General features: G+C 52.5%; 1 protein-coding gene across 2 annotated transcripts in view; it reads right to left on the minus strand.

Moving 5' to 3' along the window:
- Window positions 1-1341: 1341 nt before the first annotated feature.
- Window positions 1342-17338, minus strand: part of HOXC4 (homeobox C4) — a 38351-nt gene continuing 22354 nt past the window's right edge. The window contains exons 2-4 of one of the 2 annotated variants that reach the window (XM_083814558.1): window positions 4590-5287; window positions 2488-4491; window positions 1342-2000 (exon numbers count right to left, since the gene is read on the minus strand). In XM_083814558.1, coding sequence (XP_083670684.1) covers window positions 1657-2000; window positions 2488-3031 — 888 coding nt within the window. In that variant the 5' untranslated portion in view covers window positions 3032-4491; window positions 4590-5287 and the 3' untranslated portion in view covers window positions 1342-1656. Of the gene's footprint in view, window positions 2001-2487; window positions 5288-17338 lie in introns of both variants that reach the window. The other variant, XM_083814557.1, reaches the window with a different exon arrangement.

Here is a 17338-nt window from a genome sequence, read left to right on the forward strand (position 1 = left end):
GGCTGCTCTGCCCTCAGCCCGTCCCAGGCCTCGCTCCCCAGCCCCTGGGCTTTGCAGCAGGGACCTGAGCAAACTTCCCAAAGCCAAGGCCTAAAAAAGGGGGGGCCCAGCCCCAGACCCCCTCCAGGCCCCCCCTGCCCTGCCTGGGAAGCATGGACCCCCTGCACCTTCTCCTAAAATCCCCCCTTGCTGCCAATTTGCATGCTTCCTCCAAAGGCCAGGAGCGATGAATTACAGTTATTAGCACTATTACTACCATTATTCTCATTATTGTTATTGTTATTATTATTATTTAACAGCCTTTTCATTGCCTCTCCAAATTCAATAGGACCTCTTGGCTTTAGGGGCTGAACGAGTCAACAAGAGCACGCCACGACAGCAAAAGAAAATAATAATCATCACCATAATAATAACAATAATAATAATAACACACAGGAGAAAACTTCAAAGCAGGGAGAAGAGATAAAAATAGACAATTTTACGTTGGGTGGGAAGAAAATAAAGAGGTATGAATGGAAGCTAACCCCAATCCACAGCACTGCCCTTGTCTGAAAACCAGATTTATTTTTTTTCCCCCCATATTTACAGGTTGGGAGGCTCTGAGATTTAAAGTCACTGGCCACGTCGTGATGTCATAAAATCTGGAGTACAGAGTTATCGTTATGTTTGCTTAAACTTAACTTAAGCAGTAACTGGTGCACATGGGATCCATTACACATCGTCCCAGCATTTTATTATCCCTATTACTATTATTTTGGGGCGGGTTAGGGGGGAGATGTGAGGATAAAATAAGTCACCAGACATAAAAGTAAAACTAATTCACACTGACTGGTTTATTGAACACTGGGACTTTCACATACACACTAAAACTCTTTATTGCAAGTTTACAATGATCATGTAAAATCAGTCCAAAAACACAAATAACCACGACAAAAAAAACTAGCTACTGACTTTTTAAAACCTTCTTCTGCTTTTATTTTTTAAATATGTCACTCTTTCTTTCTCTCTCTCTCTCTCTCTCTCTCTCTCTTTTTTTTTTTCTTCTCAATTTCTCAGCAAAGACTCGTCCACCCTTGTGTGCTGTTTCGTATCTGGTTTTTGTTTGTGGGGTTTTGTTTTTGTTTTCTTTAAATCGTGATTTTTTTAAGCTTATTTCACATTTCTACGAAAGAACTTCATAGCTCCTTCGCTCATTGTGCATTTGTAATGCGGAGGGAAAATATACCTACATTCGCCTGTTTTTTGTTTGTTTGTTTTGCCGTCAATATTATTCCCATTTCTTCATTAAATTCATCTAAACAGAACATTTACCTCTTCCTCCCCCCCGCCCTCCCCCTCCGCCCCCCATCCCCCCGGCTTTAAAAAATAAATAAACCCCTGAAATGGCGTAAAAAAACCTGCAGGTACAGACACCTGGCCTCATGCTATCTGACATGCATCTACAGCCCGTGGTCTTGGGGAGACCCATTTTTTTTTATACGCGCCGAAAAATAATAATTATTATTATTATCATTTAAAAAAAAAAAAAAAGAAAAAAAGAAATCGAACCTACGAGGGAAAAGGGGAGGGGGGGGGGGGGAACGGAACCAAAATATATATATATATATATTAGCTTCTATAAATAATCCAGAGTCATTTGTGGGCGGGTGGGGGTGTTTATAACCTGGTGATATCCTCCGGGCGCGGGTCCTGCGCGGCGGCGGGGGGCAGCTCCTCGCCCCCGGCCGTGCTCGCCGGGGCGGCGGGGGGGGGCGCCGCGGTGGCCGCCGCCCGCACTTTGGTGTTGGGCAGCCTGTGGTCTTTTTTCCATTTCATCCTCCGGTTCTGAAACCAGATTTTGATCTGCCGCTCGGAGAGGCAGAGGGAGTGGGCGATCTCGATGCGCCGCCGCCGGGTCAGGTACCTGTTATAGTGAAACTCCTTCTCCAGCTCCAAAACCTGCTGCCTCGTGTAGGCTGTCCGGGAGCGCTTGGGCTCGCCTCCATTGTAATTGGGATTCACTGGAAAGGAGGGAAAAGAAAAAAAAAAAAAACACAAGGAAAATTAGCATGAATGGAGAGAGGGACGGGGGAGAGGGAGAGAGGCGACTGGAGGAGCCGGGAGAAGAAAGTAATAGGCTAAATAGGTAATAAAGAACTTTGGGCAGCTCAAGAGTTTCTATTCTAATAGGAAGGGGTTTCCCTGGCTCAAAAGACTGAATTATTTATGCACCCCTTACAAAGCTTTCGGAGTTTCACACATACATAACAGAACGAGCCACATGGCTAAGGCTGCCCACAGTAGCTCGGCTATAAAATTTATGGTGGGTGTAATTACCCATTCGGAGTCGTAAATCCAGTTCAATTGTGCTAACCCAAAGACTCTCATGGAAGGGAAGGAAATAAAAAAAAAAAAAAAAAAAAAAGGAGAGAGGAGAGAGCGAGCGAGCGAGCATGGTGTGAAAATAAGAGAGCAGAGAGACAGAAGAGGAAAATAAAAGTTGCATACCAGTACTGACGTGGATTTTTTTCATCCAGGGATAGACTATGGGTTGTTTGGAAGCTGTGCTGTTAGGATGGTCGGGGTTTGGCTGGTTGCAGGCTGGAGGGGCTGGGGAAGGAGTGGTGGAGGAGGTGGAAAGAGCAGCCTGCTCGCAGAGCTGCTGTGCTTTCTCTGAGAGGTGTTGGCCTCCTGGAGTTTGCCCGTGTCCCCTTTGGTGCGCGGCCGGGTTGCCGGGAGCTTGGATACTACCGCAGCTGAACTGGCGGTCGGGGAAGGAGGGTCGTGGCACGGGGTACAGCTCCTGGTGGTGATGCTGGTAGCTGGACTCCCTTGTCCGGCTATAATATTCCGGACTGTGGTCTGGGATGTAATTATTTTGCGAATATTCCTCGCATGGAGGAAATTTCGGATCGATGTAGTTAGAGTCCATCAAATAAGAGCTCATGATCATTAATTTCTGGAGTGGAAAATAATTTTTCTCGCTTTGTCGTTTTTCTGCTCCATAAAGCCCTCCTACTAGCTGGCGACCCCGTAAAGTTACTTTCACCATGTGACTCCCCCGGCCAATCACACCCGCCAGCCCAGTCCCCGGATAAGGAACCAAAAGCTTTTGCAAAATGTACCCAAATTGGGGGGGGGACGACGGGAGTGGGAGTGGGAGAGAGGGCAAGGCTCGGGGTGCACTGCTCCGGCCGGGGGAGCCCGCGGGGGAAGCCCCTTGGGGCCCCCCCCCGGTGTTGTGGGGTGGGAGGTTGGGGGGCGTGGGAACAATGGGGGACCCCACAAAGGGAGGGGGGGGGAGGGGGAATGTGGGGGGTTGGGGCTGAAGGGTGTCCCCCCCCCCACCCCGGAGTGTGGGCTGGGAACAACGAGCCCCCCCCGGATATGGGGGTCATGGTGTCCTGGCCGGCACTGCATTGACCCTGCAGCCCCCCCCAAAAAAAAATTCCTATCCCCCTGCAGCCCCCAGCTCCTTCACACACCCCTATCCCTTATCCCCGCCCGGGGAGAGGGGACAGGGCATTCCGGGGGGGTTGTCCCCACCCCCCCTCCCAGCCACCTCCACTCCAGAGTGGAAAGGGTTAAGCACTGCCAGCATCTTTTTTTTTTTTGGGGGGGGGGGGGGCACAAGTTACCTGCAAGGTAGAACCGGGCGTGCAGATCCCACGGGTGTTAGTGACCCTGCTTTAAACCAGGGGCGTGCAGGGACACCCCCCCCCCCGCCTACACAAACAGGGACCCCCCCCGACCCCCCCCCACTGCAGGCAGCAGGGGGGACCCCTCCTCGTGCTCCCCAAATTCCCTCCTCCTTGCTGAGCCCCACCACTTTGGGAGCAGAGAGGGGTTTTGGGGGGGGGGGCAGCCTGCTTTCCCCTCGACCCTGGGTGCTGCAAGTAGGGGACACCCGGGGGGGGGCACACGGGGTGACACCCCCCCCCCCCACGCGTGTGCAACACACGCGTGTGCACACCCAGGCCGCTTTGCCCTTGCACCGGGCATTTTACCTGCTGGCCCTCAAGCTGGGGAGGGGGCTCCCGAGGATTTTTTTGGGGGAAAAAACTAGAGGGATGCGTTAAAAATGGCTCCCAGCGCCCAGCTGGCAGCCCGCAGAGCCGCCCCGGGCAGGTTAGGGAGCTGCAAATGGATGTCAACATTTTGGGAGGGTTGTAGCTCCCTCAATTAGGGCTTTTTATCTACGGCTCGCCCTAAAGAGAGGGGCAGAGAAGGGAGGTGGGGTATTCCCTCCTTGTGCTTGATAACAATTATAGTTGAAAATCATAGCTTGCAGGGCATTGCCATATTTTACTTGATAACAATAAAAGTGACACATAAAGTTAACTGTTTATGTTTTATTTATTAGACTAAATGTGCCAGCGGTGTCGAAGGCTTTTGGCTGGTTGTTACAGCTTTTTATGGGGTTGTAAAACGCCATAAATCAGTCACTGCGAAATGGTCGGGGCTCTTTGTGCTCTTGGCTGAGAGTTGTGTTTGCGGTAGCTGCTGTTTCTTCTGGAGATGAAAAGTAATAATGGGATTTTATTTTGATTATTATCACCCCCCCCCCCCCGCCCCCCCGCTTCCCAATCATCGCGGTGATTTCGCTCTACCTTTTTAACAAGCCCGCTCCGGCGCTGCCCTGGCAAACGGCAAACGCTGCTTTGGACTTGAATAACTACCTTTTAAAATGACATCAGCAGGATTTGAGGATTTAATTAGAACCGCTGCAATTAAAGGGAATCAAAGGAAAGCACAACTTTCCAAGGCTCTGGCATCGCCCATATATTCCCCTAGAGACGAATTTGTGACTTGGAGACGCTCACACAAATTCGAGCCTACAGGGTACATATAGGCGACGGGAGGGCTGGGGCCGGGGCTGCGGGCTGGGGGGGGGCGGCTGGGCCCCCCCCCAAAAAAAGCCTGCCCCGGCCGGGGGGGCTCTGGGGCTGGGGGCAGAGGCCGCTGCTGGACCAGGTTTGGGACCCCCGCAGGCACGGGATGCGCCTGAACCCCCCGGCTGAGCCCCCCCAGACACCTCCCCCCCAGCCAAGCCCCGTCTGTATTTTGTCCCCCCCCCCGGAATCCCTCGTTTGCTCGCTTTATTGTTGCCGAGCGTTTATGGGGTTTATTGGCAGCTGATTTGCAGGGCTTGACTAATTGCTTGCCCCGTGCGCTGACAAAGCGTGCTCCTTCCTCAAGTTGTAAATCCAGGACTTGCACAGGGACACGCTGCAGATCTGGAGCAGCAGGTACAGCCCCGGCTCTTCCCAGAAGAGATGGGGACCGAAGGGGGATGGGAGCTGCGAGGCTGGGAAAAAGACATGAATAGAAATGTATTCCGGAACCCAAAACATTGATTTAAATATCTCCAATAAATTCCTTTTCTCCAGCTATACTTCATTCTGCCCAAACACCTCAGACTCATGCAGGGTTTTGACATTTATAGTTCAGACTGATGCAACAACTTTATTCCAAGGCTGAGGGAATATTGAATAAAGATGGAGAGTTAATAAAGTAATTTTTACCTACGCACATCCTTCCCCCCACCCCTTGAATATATGGTTTTCAATAAGCACCAGCAGAATAAATAAATATCCACAGGTAGCTCTCTTAAGGATATGCTGGGTGGGTTTGTTTAAAAAGCAAAATAATCCGCGAAACAAACCAGCAGCAATCAAAGCACTACAAAATCCGAGGCGTGAAGGTCACCAAACGCATTCCTGCCGCTGTCCAGCCCCAGACTCCCAACTCCTTCGCCAGTGGTGGGGGGGAAACGCAACTTTATTTGCCCCGGCTGCCTCCCCCCACCCCCGGACTCCCCCCAAAATTCTGGGTTTTGGAGCTCTCCGCAAGGACCGGCTCCTCCAGCCCTCTCTTGCCGTCCTCCATTCATCCTGTGTGTGTGTTCGGGAGGGGGGGGCTTGCCCCCGATGTCTTACAAGTGCACAAAAAATCCTATTTTCCCCCTCTCTTTGCTTGTCTTTCCACACCACTCCCCCCTTTGCCTTTTTGCCTGGAGTTTAGAGCTCCAAGTATCTGGAGGATTTTTATTTTTTTAACACCTTTTTTTTTTTTTTCCTTTTTTTAAAATTGTTTTCCCCTCTCCGTAAAATAAGTCTGCGGGGACGTGTGAAGAATAGTTGTACAAGAATCTGGCTCTTTTGTCTATAAAGCAGCCCTCCCACCGCTCTCCATCCCTCGTCCCCCCACCAGCACCGTGCCGATGAACACTTCGGGAGTGACAATACCGAGAGCAACGCAGCACCTCGGCAGGAAAAAAAAAAAAAAAAAAAAGGAAAAAAAATAATTCTGAGCTTTATTTCCTTTTCCTAGCCAGGAAGCAGGCTGCAAAATATACGTCTGGTTACCATTGCGGGGACGTTTTTAAGTACAAAGCGCCTTTTTGACAGTACTGAAGAAAAATAAGTATGCATTGTCTCTCCGGATTCATTGTGTTAGCTATTACCATACTGACCGTTTGGTAACCTGTACCTCAGCCCATTAGCAATCTGTGCTTTCCAGAAAAATGAAGTACCTATCTACTGGGGTTTTGTTATCCAATGTTTAATAATAATAGTAAAAGCAGGGTAAAAGCTCGCGCGGTATGAACTCTGCCTCCTTGAGATTCAGGAGGTGGAAATAAATTTTGGAGTGGAGTTTTATTCCGAGCATTTAAGGGCTTGTTTTGAGGTGATTATTGCACAATAAGTTACGTTAGTGGTGGGGGGAGGAAAGACGGATATATTTATATACAATCTTATTTTTTTATTTTCAGGGGGGAAAATAGTTGGATTCTCTCTGACATAAGCAATGACATATAATTAATTAAATTTTAATTTTTCTAACAACTTGAAAGCAGTAAGTGCAAAGAGACCTTTTCTTTTTGTTCCTTCGTAATGCAAATAGACAGGTCTAATTTATGCAAAGAAATATGCAAATGTTTAATTGATTTTTTCTTAAATCTGTTGTCAGTAAAAGTAATGAATCGGCCTAAAACGATTTTAATAAGCAAAGCCTGTCACCCAAAGTCCTAGCCTTCACATTTTTCTTTTGAGCCTCTTTCGTCTCAAAGAAACTAATAATGTAAATATTTATCCCTTCATTTTAAAATATTAAAGATGAATCCCTCTTGTTTGTTTGCGGGGGAAAAAAAATATATATATGCAAACCAGTTTCTCAATCTCTCCCTTCCCTCCTCCCCCCCCCCCCTCCCCTTCTCACCCCACCCAGGAATTCAATTTTCTTCAAATCTCGTTGAAAGTGGCTTTTTAAAAAGTGGGCGCATTTTAATATTGGTTAGACAGCGTGACCTGAATTTCACCTCAACTGTTTGACTTGATCCAATAGGTCACTGCCAAGGAGTTATTGATGGGGGAACTCCATTGAAATTTCTCTCCTCACAAATGGCCTTTAGATCTTCTAGCGAGTTCAATAACTAGTTATAATGTAGAAGGGGAAAAATGAAGCCCAGAGGCAAACTAATTTGATGTTTCATTTTTATGCTGGAGAAATTGTTGGTTTTTGTTCCTCTCACCTCCCGCTCTGCCCCTCTCTCCTTCTCCAAAACGGAGGGGAAAAAAAAAAATAAAAAAATCCCCAAATCTGGTGTGAGCGAAGACCCCTCTCAGCCGAGCCGAGGTTTGTCTGGGATACAAATATCTTCTATTTTATTTAGCATTTAATTGGCGCTGGCGTCCAGCCCGTGACCTCCTCGGCACCCGGCGGAGCGGGGAGCCCAGCAGAAGTGTAACTTGCTGCTTGGTAGGAAACGCACTTTTTTTTTTTTTTCTTTTCCTTTTCAGAAAGGATTTGTTTAAAATAAATCAAAGTAGCTGGGAATCAAGTTTCTATCTCGATCCGCTCCAACTTCTCGTGCGGTTCCAAGCAGGGCTGGGGAGCTCCTTCTTTGTGCTGCAGCCCTGCTCGCCAGCAACCCGAGCCCTGAAAGAGCAGCGCGGAATTGGATTTAAGCAATAACCCTCGGCTCGGCAGTCATTTTAGTCCTTGGGTCCTTATTTGTTTGCTTGTTTGCCCTGGTTCATGTGACTGCGTCTGGGCTCTTCCCTGGTTTCTTGGTCTTGGGGGGGTTCTTCTCTCCTTGGCTCCCTTTCAGATCCATTTTTAGCCTGAAAATATTTATTTATTTGCAGCCGGGGGGGGGGGGAAGGTCCGGTGGAGCCTCCCCAGCCCGGGCAGGGGAGGCAGAGGCAGAGGCTGGAGGATGCTTTCAAGTGCCATAGACACCGGAGCGAAGGTTTCTCCTTGACTTTTCGGAGACAAAGAATACTTATAATGACCCACCGGATAACTGCTGAACCCTGGGTTAAGTTGAAAAGAAAACATTGGGCTTGTATTGGAGAAAGGGCGGGGGGGCGGGGGGGAAAGTTGCAGGGGAAAGTGTTCAGGGGCTACAGAGAGCCCATTAACAGATCTCTAGCTGTTATTGTATGGGGTGGAAACATATACAAACTTTAGGCTGATCCCTCCTGTTGGAGAGAGCTGCTGCTTGAGTGGTACTTACTGCTCGCCCCTTGGAAATCTTCCTCCAGGATGACAATATTAATAATTAACACCCGCCTCCGCTCCCGGCCTCCTCTCCCGGACCCCCTCGTGTTTACAAACGCACTTCTGAGCCCCGATAACGCCCGAGTCTGGCTTGGGACCGGGATGGGGATGGGGATGGAGGGGGGATGTTGCAGAAGTTTCTCTGGATAATGGACAGAGGCGACAAATGAACTCCTGTCCCCCCACCCAGAAAGTTCATCCAGCCCCAGAAGGGGTTGGAGGGGGGGATTTGAGGGGAAAAATAGAAATAAAAAGCCCTGCTCCGCTGTTAGCTGCAGAGTAAATGTGGCAGAGATTTCTCAGCCTTCGTTTGAGGTGGTGCAGGGACCCCTGGCCAGGCTGGCACCAAGCCGGGGGGGCGAAGGGGAATTAAAGAGCCTTCCCCGCATTGCAAAGCAAAAACTCATTTTTTCCCCTTCATTTTGAGTCCTCCCAGAGCGAAGACGAAGCCCAGGCTTCAGCAGGCTGGGCTCGTTCCTTTTGCCACCCTTTCGCAATTAAAAGTCAGTCCGGCGGGGGCAGTCCCCGGGGACACAACCTCATCGCCGGGCACTTTTTTAAGCAAAGGGCAGGGAAGGAAAAAATAAATAAATAAATAAATGAAAACCACTTCGTTTTTCCGCTTCGGTGTTCAAATGGCCGCGTTGCTCTTAGCGAATGCATCCCTGAGCACATCCCTAATGAGATCCACAGCCCTCGTCGATACACCTTGGCCGCTGCCGAGAGCTCGGATCAATAGCCCGCTGTTATTAAAAACCTCGGGTCCCCCTTGCTCTGGGTGGCGGCTGATGAAAGGCGGGGGCGCGGAGGGACGGACGGGAGGACAGGAGGATGGGGAGACGGGAGGACGGGAGGACAGGAGGATGGGGAGACGGGAGGACGGGAGGACAGGAGGGCGAGAGGACAGGAGGACAGGAGGACGGGAGGATGGGAGGACGGGAGGACAGGAAAAGAGAAGGACGGGAGAACAGGATGACAGAAAGACATGGGTACAGAAGGACAGGAGGACAGGAGAACAGGAGGACAGACGGACAGGAGGACAGGAGGACGGAAGCCCCGCGCAGGGAGGCAGAGCCCCGGCAGCATCACATGGAGGGCAGATCCCCAGCAGCGCGCACCCAGCCGCAGATGTGGAAGCCATGGATCAAGGGCAGGATGATTTAGAGGACCGTTTTATCGCGTTTCGGGCCGTGTTTCAAACTCTCTAGCTGTGTAAACACGCTCTTAAATCCGACATTACACATGCCGGCGGAGAGGGGCACACAGATGCCCGCAGCTCCGCGCACATGTGCGGAGGGAGGAGGACCCCGAGCCTTGACAGCTCGCAGTGAGTCAGGGAAATTTGGCTCCCCCCGGGGCCGATCCGGCTCTTTCCGCTCCCCCGGACCCCCCAGCACCCCAATTTGGGGCTGGGGGCTGCGGGACGGGGAGGGGGATCTTCCCCACGCACACAGCCCGCAGCCGCTCCGCCCAGATATCACATGTAGTTAGATCTTAACAATAATTGCAATAATAATAATAATGCCCCGAAAAGACACCTCGGACACCCCGCAGCCCCGGGGACCCCCGTTAAGGCTGGAAACAACGGCTATAACGCTGGGAAAGGCGCTCCCCGTTCCCTCTACTGTTTATTTATTTTTTTTCACTAGGGTACTTTCAGTTTAATCTTTCGCAGTGCAATAAACTATTATCTTAGTTAATCCCCAAGGCGAATCCATCAAAACCTTTTAATAAAAACGTTTCTTGGCTTCCGCGGGGGCCGCGCCTCCAGCACCAAGGGTTCAGGCGGGGTTCGCAGCGATTTGCGGGGTTTTCTCCCCAAAATGTCCTGCCAGCAAAATGCGGGGAGAGGGTCTCCCCCTCGGCGGGGCCATTAGGATTCCGGCGGCATGGGGAGCTGCAGGAGCCATCACTCACAGCCCCGGGAGCAAAAGGAGCCGGGTTTGAACAAGAGGAGCCGCGGGGATGATATACAGAACCAGGCCGCCAGCATCAATCCCGACCTGATAAGAAATCGGCTGCTTTCCTGAAAAAAAAAAAAAAAAAGGAAAGAAAAAAAAAAATCACGGCCCGCTCGCCTGGGCCGTAGGGGGAAAAAAATCCTCTTTTCCCAGCCCTAAAGGTGTCCCCTGTCCTTTAGGTTTGCTGGGGAAACTAGGAAAGGTGAGCTGTGGTTTTATGGTTATTTTTCGGGGTGGGGAGGAAGGGAAAAGAAGGGGAAAGCAGCCCTTCTCCCCGAGGACACGGTGAGGGGCGCTGCGGGGAGCAGCCAGCTCCCCCCCAGATCCTATTTTAAGCCCCAGCTCTGACTCGAAGCATCGCGTTTGGGCTAAGTGAAGAATTAGGCATTAGCGCAGGAGCGTTGCAGCGCGCTGCAAGCCTCACATAAAATATAGGTTTGTTCATACTCCACTTCTCCCCTTACACATGACCCAGCGACTCGGAGCCCAGCCTATTTTTTAAAGCTTTCTATTTCTCCACAGTATTATAGAGAATTAATTTCGACAGAGACAGGTACCGAAGAGGAGCAGACACAGATGTAAAGTGTCAGCTTGAGTCTGCAGGTAAATATTTCCCGGCTTCCAGCGTCCGAAAGGCTTTCTTCTTCCCCGAAAGTGCCAGGGAAGGAGAAGAACAAAAATACCCGGAAAGAGGGAATTTTGGTTGCTTGCTTTTAAACCGGAGCGTCGCCCGCAGGCCGATATTTGGGGTGCAAGGGGCTGGGTTTCGGCGGAGCACGGAGGGATGCGGGGGTCGGGGTGCGCTGTGCCCCCCCCCCGCGTGAACACGCATCCGAGTGGCCTTTTCCTAGCAAATCCCACCCGTGTGCTCCAGAGGGAGAATGAGCCCCCCAGTAAGGAAAAGGAACCCCCACCTCAGCATCTACACAAGGCTTTTCTTGGGCGGTGGAAAAAAAAAACCAACGTATTTCTTCCCCTAAATCTCTTTCAGCAGATGAGGAGGGTTGGACGCAGCCGGGTGGCTTTATTTGGGGGGTGGATTTGCTTAGATCCCCGATTTTGGGGGGCGTTTAGGTCAAGCTTGCTGTTCTGCTGGATGCTGGCTGCCAGTGAAGGGTGAAGATGAAGTGTGGGGGAGAAGGAGACGGGGGCCGGGGCGGGGGCCGAGCGACTTCGATATTAATTACAGAAAGCCATCAAGCTCAGCCTGCAATACCCTCTCGTGAAGGCTAAACCCAAAAGGGACGGGTCTTCCACCTCACGCCCCAAAAGGGGGGTGTCTGACCTCTGCAGGCGCTGGGTGCCCCTAAACTGGGTCCCCCACTAAGGTCCAGTACAGGAGGAATCTGCTGGGGGGGGGGGGGGGTGTTAAAATAATCCCAGGAATGAGAGAATGAGGAGAAAGGGTGGGAAAATTCCCAAGGTGTCGGCGGAGCTGGGCTCTGCTCAGGGGCTGCTTTCTGTGGGTTGTGGGGTGCCTCCGTTTGGGGTGGGAAATCAGGATTTGGGGGGTGGGTGAGGAGTGGGCGAAGGAAGGTGGAAAATATAGGGGAGAAGAGAGAAAGAAGGATGAGGTGTATAGAAAGAGAAAAAATGAGAAGGAAAGAAAAGAGAAAGAATAAGAGAAAGGGGGATGGTGATGGTGTGAAGAGGAGGAAAAGGAAGGAAAGGGGGGGGAGAGGAAGAATAAGAAAGAGAGAAAGAAATAGAGAGAGAAGAAGAGGGAGAGAGAAAAAGAAAGTGGGAGAGAGAAAGCGAGAAAGAAAATGAGAGGGAAAGAAAAAGACGGAGGAAGGCAAAAAGAGGAGAGAGAAAGAGATGAAGAGAAAGAGAGGAGGAGAGAGAAAGAGAGAAAGAGAGAAAGGAAGGAAGAAAATAAATGAAAAAGAAAGAAAGAAAGAAAGAAAGAAAGAAAGAAAGAAAGAAAGAAAGAAAGAAAGAAAGAAAGAAAGAAAGAAAGAAAGAAAGAAGAAAGGGAAGAAGAAAGGAAGAAAGAAGGGAAAGAAGAAATGAAGAAATGAAGAAAAGAAGAAAGGAAGGAAGGAAGAAAGAAAGGAAGGAAGAAAAGAAGAAAGAAAATTAGATTTTCCAAGGAGAGGGAGAAATGAGGGCGGGGGCGGAGGTGCACTCGCCGCTACCCGAGCGTGGCAGCAGGGCTCTCCCTGTGTCGCGTGTCGCGACTTTTGCCGGTGTGCGGCCGGGGGGGGGACTCCCCCTGGCCCGGGGCGCGGCTGCGGAGCTTGGTGCGGCCGGCAGCTCACAGCCGGCTCCTCGCTGCGTGCCCCCGCCAGTACCGGGCCCTCGCACAAAGCCTGGGCCCCCCCTTGCGGGACACGGACTGGGAGCTGAGCCCCCCCCCCGCCCGGCTCCCCAAACCGCAGGGCAAAGCCGGAGATTTGGGGAAGGAGGTGGAAAGGGGGGAGCTGGTGTCTTGAAACCAAAAATTAAAAAGAAAAAAAGAAAAATCAGTATTGCTTACTGGCTCCCTCTTCAAATTTTTTCTTAATTTTATTTTTAATTTGGTTTCTTTTTGCCACCGCCAAAGCCCCAGGAAGGAAAATGCCGTGATTTTGGAGGCGGATGAGCTCGGGTTCTGCCACCCCGCCTGCAGCGAGGTAACGAAAGCAGCGAAATACCAGAGGTCAACAGTAGCCGCTCTCCCTTCCCCTGTGATTATTTTACCGCTGAGAGCGAAGCAGAGAAATCCGCTAAGTGCCGAGAAAACATTTAAATATCTCCGTGTCTGTTTACACAAGGGTGCGCGCACGCACGTGTCTGCGCACACGCGGGGCCGGACCCATGTGGGCAGGCTCCCGGCCGCCTATAGATGCCCACGTATAGATCCCTGCCGGTGCCCCGATGGAAATCTGCCCGGACACACAGCCCAAGCAGGAAGAAAAGCAAAAAAAATATGTGTAAAGGCGGAAATTAGATTTTTTTTTCCCCCGCGTTTTTGGCCAAACCGCGTTGCCTTGACCCTTTTTCCCTGCGTGGTAAGGAGAAGAAAAGTTTTGGGGATAAAGAGGTGTAAAGCATGTGTCAGTGGAGCGAAAGTAACGTGTGTTTGTTTATTTTCCTTCGTCCCCTCCTTCCTTCCTTCCTAAAAGGAGAGAAAGTGGAGGGGAGGGTGGCAAGGGGGGGTGGCAGCTCCCGCGTTTGCCAGGCGAGAGAAAAATCGCAAGCAAACCCCCGAAAAAAAAGGGAGAGGGAAAAAAAAAAAAATCGATAACTCGGAATTCAACTCTTGACCGGGAAAACCCAGATCAAAACATCATTTGATAGGAAGGCGCTTTGAGGAGCGGATAATAAATCAATAAAATCAATCCATCAATACCATCGGCGCGGCTCTGCTGGGGAAAGCAGGGGCAGAGCGGAGCCGAGCTTCCCAAATTCGCTTTGCCCACCTCGGGGAGCAAAACCCTGCGAGCAGCCACCCCCTGCTGCCCCCATCAGCGCCCCAGTTCCCCCCTAGAAACCCATTTTTCCAGCACCGAGCCGGAGGCGAGCAAATTACAATCCCCTGCGTCATTCTCCGTAGGTTTTTTTTTCCCCTCTCTCCTTTTCCTGTCCAATTACGCAGAAAATTATTTTGCTTGGTACTATCAAGTGGCATCTCTTCTGAACTATTTAATGTTTTTTTTTAACCTAGTTCTTTAAATAGACGACCGGACCTGGGAGCAGCACCCCCAAAGGCGAACAGCGTTCACGCTCAACCCCAATGATGCTCAAGCGAAACCCCAAAACCTCCCGAAGCGCTGGCGGCAGTTCTCCAGCCCCAACATTTATTTTTAATGAGTCCCCATCCATCACCGAAAGGAAGAGGTGGAAAAGGAGAGGGCGCACGGGGAAGAACCGGCCAAGTTTCACGTCGGTCGCCAAAACTTTCTCCCTCCAGCCCCAAAATTTGCGAAGCCCCCGCTTTGAGGGGTTCCTGCTGGAGCCTGGGGCATCTCCGAATCCCTTTTATATCCTCCCAGGCTATGAGCGACTTCGTGCTGTCCCAGAACGCGTTTTTAGGTTCTTTTTAGTGGTTTAGGGGTGATGGGAGGGGGGAGACACGACCGGGGGGCTTCCCCAGCCCCTGTGCACCCCCAGCCCAGCGATGAAGCTCACCATATTTTTGGCAGGGGGGCTTGATTTAGATTTTTATTTTTTTAATACCATCTTTTCCAACTATTAACGTCTGGGAAGAAAAGTCGGGAACCGCGATATTTCTCAGCACCGGAACGATACCGCAGCCCCCAGTGCCACCGGGGTGGGGGGGGGGGGGGGGGGACCGGACCTCCACCCTGCCTGTGGGGCGACAAAAAGGGCGCTGGGAACCCAAGGGCCCCGAGCTGGGGACAGTGGCCTTGTCCCGCAGCCCTGGGGACATCACGCTGCTCCAGGGGGTGTAAAAAAAATACATGTATTTATATTTATTTTGATTTTTGTTCGGTTTTCTACTCTCTTTTGACGTTTCATGATTCTATAGCCTCTCGGTGACTTGCTCTGGGCAGGGGTCTCAGGGCATGCAGACCTATAAGGACGAAGCCCTATAGCGCCCTATAGACGCCCATTGCTGCATAGGGCGCAGGTAAACGGCCCCCCCGGGGAGGTGCACACGCCTTCCCAGTGGGACGGGGGGGGATTTTCCCCTCCACCCCCACGAGGGAGACCAAAACCCGGCCTTCAAGCACCACCCCCGTGTTTCTCGCCAGACCTCGGGAATATTTCGCTCCGGGGGCAGCCACAGGGGGAGCCGAGGACAGAGACCCCTGCTGAGGGGGGGTCGGAGAGAAAAGGATGCTGACGCTGGAAATGAAGGAGATTTCCGCAACGCAGCGACCCGCCGGGGGCTCCGCATTGATTTGAGCTGCCTGGACGCGGACCCATCCACGCACCCACACCAACACCAACCCCCCCCCCCCAAAAAAAAAAAATGCCCGGCGTGCCCCAGATGGCGATTCATTGGAAAAATGCCGAAAAGCCGACAGAAGCCCCCCCAAAATATTCCCTGCGCCCCCCAGGTTTGGTCTTGGCAATGGCCCCATTTGGCCCATGCGTGGCCCACGGCCCTGGAGCCAAAAACAGGGGGGGGGGGGGTCAAAGAGGAGGGGGCAGCGAGGGCTGGGGATGGGCTAAGACACCCCCACCCCCCCCACAAAGCATCTCGAGGAGGGACTTAAACCCCTCCAACAACACCACAGGGCTGAGAGGGCTGCCCAGGTCCCATTGCTGGGCTGCTCTCTGCTTTTTTTTTGGGGGGGGGGGCTTGACCCCCCCCCCCACGGGGCTATGGAGATTAGTTTTGGGGTCCCTAAGTCTGTCACCGTCCCCCTGCCTCTCGCTCCGGCCTTACCCCAGATTTGTCCCTGCACAAATTGGCTGCAACCCTGCTCCCCCCCGGAGCACCCCAGGGTGGGGGGCAGCCCCCTCGCCTGCTCCCAGCCCAGTGGTGGTCCCTGCGAGGGGGGCTCAGCACCCACAGAGCTCCTGCACCCACAGGGAGGTTGCACACGTGCACTGGGGGGGTTGTGCGCGTGCAAGACCCTGTGTGTGTTCACACATTTTTGAAAGGGGGGGGTGTGCACAGCTTTGTAGGCACGTGCACACTTGTGTGCATGCGTAGGAGCATGCAGTCGTGTGCCTGGATGTGTACTGGCATGGGTGTGCATGCGGGTGCATTTGCACGTGTGTACAAGTGCTCATGCATTTATGCAGGATTTGCTTCCTTGCATGTGTGTGTGCACGTGTGTGCATGCGTGTGCGTGCCTTTTGCACGCCTGTCCGTGCACACACGTGTGCATGAGTTCGTGTGCGCATGCACACGGGGGTGTAACAGGGCGTGGGTGGGTGCTCCCAGGTGGGAATCACTTCCCAGGGGCATCTCCTGCACGTAAAGCCCCGAGGGTCTCTCTCACCGCTATGGGGGGGGGGGGGATGGAGCCCCCCCTTCAGAAAAAGAAACTCATTTCCCCAGCCAAACGCACTGTCCCAGTGTCACACGTGTGTCCCAGCCAGTGCCACCAGGCCGGGGGGGGGGAGGAGGGGGCTGATCCAGGTGCATCATCCCCCCCCCAAAGCCCCACATTAGGAACCTGCAGCTTCCCCAGAACACACCGATCGTGCCCCCCCCCCGGGGGCAGCATCCCCCCCTCTATACCAGGCTTGAGGCCTGGGGTAAACCCAGGAGGACGGGGCCTAGCAGAGGGGTGCAGGCCCAAGGGGCGGGGGGGCACAAAGCTGAGATTCTCCCCCCCAGCACCCAGAGCAGCAGGACTCCTGTGGAAAATAACGGGGGGGTGCCCCACTGCTCCACCCGGGACTGGCTCCACGCAGGGGGGACCCCAAAGTGGGGGTCGAGGGGGCTAAGCCACCTCTACCCCCCCCCCCCCCAGTTCCTTGGCTTTGCTGCAAGTTTGACCCCCCCGACGGGACCCCACATCCTCTTTCTGCCTTGGGGGGGGCTCCCAGGGCCCCCAGAGCTTTCCAAGCACGGGGGGCTCCCCAGACTCGGACGTGGGGGGGGTTGCAGCCGCCTCCCACGCGTGGCCACCCCACGGGGGACAAACCGGCGGCTGCCAAGCTGCTCCCCTGCCGGTACACGGCGGGGGGGGGCCCGGGACACCCCCGGAGCAGCCTCGGGAGCGGCCCAGCCTCCGCTCACCTGCACCGGCCTCGCTCCCCCGCCTGCCTCCGCCTCCGCGCATGCACTTCGTCAGGGGTGCATTTTTTTTTTTTTAATTTCCTTTTTTTTTTTTTTTTTCCCTTTCCCCTCCTCTCTTTGCAAAGCCCAACTCTCACCGCACGGGGAGGAAAGAATAAAATAATAATAAAAAAATTAAATAAAT

The sequence above is a fragment of the Anser anser genome (genome assembly GCF_964211835.1).
Source record: "Anser anser genome assembly, chromosome: 30".
Taxonomy (NCBI): Eukaryota; Metazoa; Chordata; class Aves; order Anseriformes; family Anatidae; genus Anser; species Anser anser.